The sequence below is a fragment of the Lathyrus oleraceus genome, chromosome 6, assembly GCF_024323335.1.
Source record: "Lathyrus oleraceus cultivar Zhongwan6 chromosome 6, CAAS_Psat_ZW6_1.0, whole genome shotgun sequence".
Classification (NCBI taxonomy): Eukaryota; Viridiplantae; Streptophyta; class Magnoliopsida; order Fabales; family Fabaceae; genus Lathyrus; species Lathyrus oleraceus.
In genome coordinates this window covers 301,829,642-301,837,182 of record NC_066584.1, presented here as the reverse complement: position 1 = coordinate 301,837,182, position 7,541 = coordinate 301,829,642, and the positions used below count along the sequence as shown (strand labels likewise).

General features: G+C 36.1%; 1 protein-coding gene and 1 long non-coding RNA gene across 2 annotated transcripts; one reads left to right on the top strand and one right to left on the bottom strand.

Moving 5' to 3' along the window:
• Positions 1-2,734: 2,734 nt before the first annotated feature.
• LOC127097035 (uncharacterized) lies at positions 2,735-4,698 on the bottom strand. The gene is made up of 2 exons (XR_007792901.1): positions 4,205-4,698; positions 2,735-3,086 (listed from the first exon to the last, which is right to left on the bottom strand). It is a non-coding gene; the product is annotated as an uncharacterized LOC127097035 (long non-coding RNA).
• A 451-nt stretch (positions 4,699-5,149) lies between these two features.
• Positions 5,150-6,704, top strand: LOC127093528 (protein MAINTENANCE OF MERISTEMS). Its single transcript, XM_051032474.1, has 3 exons — positions 5,150-5,305; positions 5,391-6,057; positions 6,161-6,704. The coding sequence occupies exons 2-3, from the start codon at positions 5,758-5,760 to the stop codon at positions 6,653-6,655; spliced, it is 795 nt and encodes a 264-aa protein (XP_050888431.1). The 5' UTR covers positions 5,150-5,305; positions 5,391-5,757; the 3' UTR covers positions 6,656-6,704.
• The last annotated feature ends 837 nt before the right edge of the window (positions 6,705-7,541 follow it).

The following is a 7,541-nucleotide window of genomic DNA, read 5'->3' as shown; positions in this document are numbered from 1 at the left end:
TATCAAATCTCTAACATGCATTAACACCAAAAAATTTATTGCCCGACCTCAAATAGTTGTGACTTCTACATAAGTCAAATTATGATTGCTTAACATAGAGCTAAATTTGATCCTAAAGGCATAACATTCTAGTAAGTGAGATTGTAAGTCTCCAATTCTTCATGGTATTATGTGGAAACTTGACCTTTTTTCCTTCCTATGGAAGATGTCTTGGTTTAAGGATTCATGCTTGTGAATGGATGGTTGAGTGTTCTCCAAAGAATGACTTAATCAATTAAAAAGCAAAACACCACTAACACTTGACTAACATTTGACTAACTCTTATTAACATTGCTTTACTTTCAAGTCATTTACTTTATGCAATTTAATTTTCCGTCATTTATCATTCATTGCCATTTAAATTTCATTTAACTTGTTTATGTTTATCTCATTTTTATTTTCCTCATTTGAGCCATATCTTGTGATTGTATATATTTTCTTGTGATTGTATATATTTGCTTGTGCATCTTGATTTTGTTTGTGGTTTTAGGATCTTAAAATACTTATAAACAATAAAAAAGCCTAAAAAATGTTCGGTGGACTGTTGATCATTTTCTATGCAAAAGGGACTTGGCCAATGCCAACATTTTGAAACCAAGTATTTGTGAATTGAGCCTTCATCTGATGCAAGCCTTGGGACTCTGTCTGATTTCATCTGCTACATTATCTTGGTGCTAATTGTTATTTTAATCTTATGTCTGATGCTTTCTTCTGAGTTGATCAAAGGAGCATTTCATCTGATACATGAGGAGACAAATAAGACTGCTAGCTATGGGATTTGCTTGCTTGGATGGGGCTATCTTTATTTGATGCCTGGATCTTCTTGACGTTTGAATATTGTTAATTTCTTGTTGATTATTGCTTGACTCAAAGTCCAAAAGGAAAGTAGGTTTTCTATATGACATTCTTGTCTGTTGGATTGCATCCCATTGGTCAGATCTTTTCAACTCTCAACTTTTAATTTTATGCTTAGGATAGCCTCTTCATCTCCTCCCACTTCTTAATTTTCAAAATCTCTCCCCCTTTTCAAAAACTTTCTTTGCTTGTGATTTCAAACTTAGATCTTATTTCAAGTAGAAACTTTGGCCTTATGCCATTGAATTTTTGAACTTCTTTTTCTTAAATCAAACTTGTAAATAAATTTAATCATATTGACTTAAAATTTCAAAAGACAAAAAGAGCTAACAACATCATTCAAATATTTGTGCCCTTTTGTTCCCTTCTCAATTAAACTTTTGTTAAAAGTAATTCACTCATTTTGAAATTGTTACCACGAACTACGAGGTTTTGATCCCTCATTTTTATGTTGGTACGTAGGCACAAGTCCGAAGGTCTTGTCAAACACAAAAATATAATCAATAAATTTTTTTCTCATCCCCACATTCTATTTTTCTCAAACATCTTTTATACCAATAACACATATACACATTAAAAAAAAGGCTTCCTAGGAGTACCTAGGACACTTTGGGTGCTAACACCTTCCATTTGTGTAACCAACCCCCTTACCTATAATCTCTGGCATTTTATTAGTTTTGATTTGAAAACTTCTTATCTTTGGGTTTTGTTCGTACTTTTCCCTTTCCCTTTGGAAACAATTAAAGGGCGGTGGCGACTCTGGTTTTATTGACGTTAAGCTTATCCATAGCTTGATGGTCATGAATTTACCGCTACACTCAATATTATAGCACCCAAAACTCATATATTACTTCATGGATTCATGAATCAACAACATATTACAACAATATCATCATGTTCATCGTCTCTAAATCAACATTAACACACTTAAGGTCACAACCTTCAAACATCTATCAATGACAAATTTGCATACATATAAATTCAAGGTAAATCAAATATAATTTCAGTCACACAATCATTCATATGAATACCGAAAATAATCATTTAAACATTGACTCATGAGTGTCATACCCCAAAATTTTCCTTTCACTTTTTCATCTGGTCTTTGATTGTAGTTCATCTGCATACATTCATGCCAACTACATGTGCATCAAGCATTCATATTAGTTTTGGTAAACAATCATCATAGATTCAAAGTTTGTGGTTATTTATACTCAACAAAAGTTAGGGTTTGCTTGAGAATCAAGCCCTAGAGATGATAGTATTGCATTCAATGTGGATCATAGGTATGAATCCCTAAATTCTTATTATTGGAGACCTTAGGAATGCATTATGGTGTCTCAACCATGCCTAAACCTTAGTTCTTGACTTTGGGGTGCTCATCGATCTTGTGGTATTGCATGCAATTTGAAATGGGTTATCCCTTAAATCATAAGTTGAAACCCTAGTTTGGATTCATGACCATTGAGGATCATTTGTGTTGGATTTGATAGCAAGGCCCTATTGCTTGTTTGATCATATGGTTTGTTTGTTTATCTTGTAATTGGTTGAAACCGTAATTCATGGAAAAGGGCTATTTGGTCATTGTGGATGCATTATGCCTTTGTTTGTGGAATCAATCATCTGTTGATCTCGGTTTGTGATTACTTGTCAGATGCTTCATTTGGTCCAAAGATTTGCTATGCAAGTTTCATAGTTTTTATTCATGGTCCATTTCTTAGAGTGCATTCATTGAGTCATGGTGCATTGGGCCAAGTTTCATTGTTTTCATTCAAGACCATGGTTCATTCAAGTCCATATAATTCAAGGTGATTTCAAATATGAAGTTTTGGTGGGAAAATTCTTATATGAAATAAAGCTTTTTTTTTTCATTAATTCAAAGAAATTTACATTCAAAATGAGCCATTACATTCAAATCCCAACTTACATTGTTAATACAAAAAAAAAAGAGATTTTGGTAAGGTTGACTTTTTAGTCAATTATTGACTTTTTGGTCAACAGTCGACCAAAGTCAACAACACATACTTCTAAAACCCTATTTCTCATTTTTTCCATCATCTCTTTTGACTCTCATCCAAAGCTTGCTTCAATCACAAGCAAGCCATGTTTGCATTCTCCACCTCCATTGAACTTTCATCATATGCACACTTTGAAGTCATGATCCAATGCAAGCAAATCAGCCTTGGGCAGCCCTGCAACCAATCCACACATCCATACACATTAGCATGCATATAGTCATTCAAGCGTTTATAAACAAATACATGGCAATATACTTATGTTTCCACCTTATGCCATGACCAGCATGCATCAAACACACATTCATAAATGCATAACATTACATCAAGTAACCAAGAATAACATAACATATTGATGCATTTCAGAGCAGCACTCAAAATTAGTTTCAAGCATGTCATACACAACAAAGCTCATCTGCAGAATTCACTTACACATCAGTACATAACAACAACTAGCAGTTTTGGTATTGAAAAGCTCAATAGCAATGGAAAATTAATAGGGAAGATCGAAGTTCAACCGCATTTCATGTTTCAAACTCAGATCAACATGCTAACTAACTAGCTCATTATTGTCTAACTAACATAATAGGCATGTAACAAATTAATAAACCTAACTAACTTTCATGAATATTAACATAGATAATCACCAAGTCCACAACAATTTCAAAATCATTAATCTAAATCAACAATCCAATGCACAGGCAGCAATTAACCTTTTTCAAAATAATCATGAACAATTCACAGCAAAACCAATCTACTGCAATTTCAAATCCAATAAGCTAACAGTTAACTTCACTTAACATGAAGTGGATCAACTGCTAACAGAAATCTAATCTAACAGAAATTTGCAGCATAACTAACTTCTCAACATTTCAGTCTAACAGAAAACCAATTTCCTAACTAACTCTCAACCTATAACTAACTTCTGCATTTGAGATTCATTTAAGGTGAATTTCAATGGAATTTCTAACAGAATCAACCTATTTATACCCAATCATCATCAGTCATTAGAACCAATCATTTTGCAAAATCCACAAGACTCAATCTTCATCCTCCTCACTGAAATCCTCTCCCTCACCCCAAAGCTCTCTTTCTCCATTGTTGCTCAGAGCTTAACATTGAAGCTTTGAAAGAAAAATAGTTGAACCTCTCAGTTTATGAATCTCTATTCTGCTCACACAATCGACGATTATGCAGTTTCAAGAACAACTACATCGCTCTTATAGACTATAGAAAAGAGTATAATAAGAAGGATAACGAGATTACAGGATCAGAAGCAAAGTCAAGTGGATTACCTCGTTAAAGCACTCATTGGTTTCTTGTTTCAAAACTGCATCTTCTTCATTGCAACAATATCCGGAGCAAGCCACCGATTTGAAAGGTAGGAATCTCCCAATCCTTCTGTTCATCTTCAATTTTCATTACCAGCATGTAATTCGAGCGCTTAGGATTCATAGCCCTAAACTTTGGAGTCTGAATTAAGCATCGTTGGGTTTAATTTGATTTTAGAGTTCTACGGTTCATATATGGTAGGGCTCGATTTGGAAGTTTGAGATCGGATTAGGACAAAAGGAGTTTAAATTTAGGTAGGGGAGGAAGATACGAACATTTTGATGTAGGAGGTTAGGCATTTGGCCCTCCGCCGCCGCCGGAGCCAATTTCCGTTGCGGTGGAGGTAACTTCTCCGGTTGAGCTTTGTTTGAGACGTGTTTGGAAGTTTTTGTTGGATTGAGCTGTATTCGGAGACCTCTTTCCCCATCTTTAGAAAATTTTACCTTATACCCTTACAGTTAGCCCCATACCCCTACATTTAAAATTTTTTGACCAAAATACCCTCATATAAATAGGCTATATTTTCCATTTCAATTTCTTTTTACCATTTTCGTTGAAGAGTTCCGGAGAAGAGAAATATTTGGCTTTTTTGCATTGTAAACCGGAACACTCAGAGTAAGTCTTTCGGTTCATTAAATGTATACCGGAACACTTCTCTAAAGAGTTCCGGTTTGTTCCATTTTAGGGGCACTGAACCGGAAGTCTTTTAGAAAGTCTTCCGGTTTGGAATGTTGTATACCGGAACACTTTCTTAAAGACTTCCGGTTTGGATGATGTATACCGGAACTCTTTAAGAAAGTGTTCCGGGAGGCTTTTTTTTTTACTAACCGGAACTCTTCTTTGAAGTGTTCCGGTACGTAATTTTTTTTTTTTTTTAATTTTAAACATTTTTTTTTGCAGTGGTTCGAAGACGAGGTGCAGATGGTAGGATTCCAGTCCGCACGTTAGACCGGGGTGAATCTTCATCTGCAGCGGAGCCGACTGGATATCTAGGAGGGTCGTACGATACGTCTCTTTTGGTGAAGTATGAGCATCATGTTGCTCGACATTTATGGTTCGGTGAGGTAAGTAAACGGGCTATATTTGAAAATGAATAATAGTTGAATATAACATATTTTGTTTTCTAATATGTGTTTTAATTTTTTTTAGGAAAGAGGTCCAAAGAAAGAGTTGAAGGTTGCTGGACATGGACTGAAGTTGACTTCTAGGGTTCCATTGGCTCTTCCACCACAGATGGAGAGTTGGGTATCTAGATCCGGTTTATCTTCACTATAGAGAACCTGTTTGAACAAGATAGACACAAATCTTGTCTTTGCATTTGTGGAAAGATGGCATCTAGAGACATCTTCATTTCACATGCCGTTTGGTGAAATGAGCATTACTTTAGATGATGTCGCATGTATACTTCACTTGCCCATCAGGGGTATCTTCTGGAGTCCTCAGGATGTGACTGAAGAGGTAGCTGTTGAACTTGCTGTTGACTACCTAGGAGTGTCACGGGGTCAGGCACAGTCACATGATCGTAGCTGCGTATTACAAGTTGGAGTGGTTATACGATTTATTCGTACATCATAGAGTTGCTTCCAGCTGGGCATATGCGACTAGAGCATATCTATTGATGTTGGTGGGTTCCACCATATTTGCTGATAAGACCTTTACACTTGTAGAGGCACGATACCTCCTCCTGTTTACGGACTTTGATGGATGTTCAGGATATAGTTGGGGAGCAGCTGCACTAGTTACCCTCTACAGATATCTTGGAGATGCGTCCATGTACAGTTGCAAACAGCTCGGTGGATATCCTACTATCCTACAAGTATAAAATTTAATTTTGTTTATTAAGTGTTGGATTCATTTTATAAAATATAAAATATGTTAACTTAATTTGTTTTATTTATTATGTTTGTATTTTGCAACAGTGTTGGATTCACGAGTACTTTCCAACTGTTGGAAAAAGAGGGGAGAATTGGAAACCTGCTGATAACTGTGGTCTTCCCCGAGCGATGAGATGGTCGTATAGGCAGGGAGTCCTGAAGGTCGATGATTTACGACCTATTTTGGACGAGCTGACACCTGCCGACGTCATATGGCGACCATTTGAGGATCATAGAGCATGGTGTGTATTTGATGAGATATGTCTTTATAGGGGCTGTTTGAAGTGGGGTGAAACAGTTGTCCCATACTTGCCTGATAGATGTTTACGTCAGTTCGGGTATAGGCAGTATGTTCCATCCCCACCTCTGGATTGTATGATGGCGACGGATATTGATGTTGATTGGATCAGTTACCATCAGAGTGTTATCGCTGTGATCGGTTCATCTACCGTGGCCACCACTCCATCTGATGCAGTAGACGGTTATCTGATTTATTTGAAGCTTTGCATATTTCTCGTTCACATTGATTTTATGTATTAAGCTTTGAATATAATAGACATATTAATATAAAATTCATGTTTTGATTACATATTTATGTTTTGAGTACATAATCATGCTAATACAGGTGTAAGTAATTGCCAATGTTGCATACGTCCTGCAAATCCTAACATCCAAGTAGTTGCTATATGAGAACGAAATTTCTTCCAATCTAATGTGACCGGTGGCAATGGAAACCCCTCTTTCATGTTAACCTGATAAAGTAAAATAATTAAAAGATTAAGTCATATAACATAAAATATTAACTGAAATAATGTTTGTATTTAGGCATATAAATACGTACCTGAACCCAATGATTGCGGTTAACAAAACCAATGCAATAAATAGAGACATTTGGTGAATGTGAACTTGTCATCGGAAAGAAAGTCATGCACGGATTGCCTAAACAGACAAGTACAACATTATAGCGATTCGCATACCCTACTATTTAATGCCTTTTTCCCAATAACATCTAATGACCTAAATCGTCTCCACAACTCATCCATTGCAGAATCCGAGTGACATTCTCAGGATAATTGTCTTGCAAGGAAAGCAATATGTGTCTAGGTGCTACATGTCTCTTTGCCAAATCAGCGACATGTTGCTTCTCATCTGTGGTCAACCTACCAATAAACGAATGACCTTCTAATCTATCAGGTAAACCATGATTATGTAACCCACATTTTACATCAATCTTCCAACCAGATCCATCTTTCGCCGGAGTCGACCTGATTTTAAATGGACATCCACATTTCTTCGACGCACTTTGGGTACCACTATCACTAATCTTGTGTTTCCCACCTTTATCACAACCAAATATTATTTTGTTACTTCTCTCTCTCTTCCCCGTTTCAGTATCTGAACGACTGATAATAACAGTTACTTTATT

Bases quoted from the DNA above. Each gene is read 5' to 3' on its own strand.
- LOC127093528 (XM_051032474.1), top strand. From the start codon at position 5,758: ATGATCGTAGCTGCGTATTACAAGTTGGAGTGGTTATACGATTTATTC. The intron at 6,058-6,160 runs GTATAAAATTTA...ATTTTGCAACAG, and splicing joins GATATCCTACTATCCTACAA to TGTTGGATTCACGAGTACTT.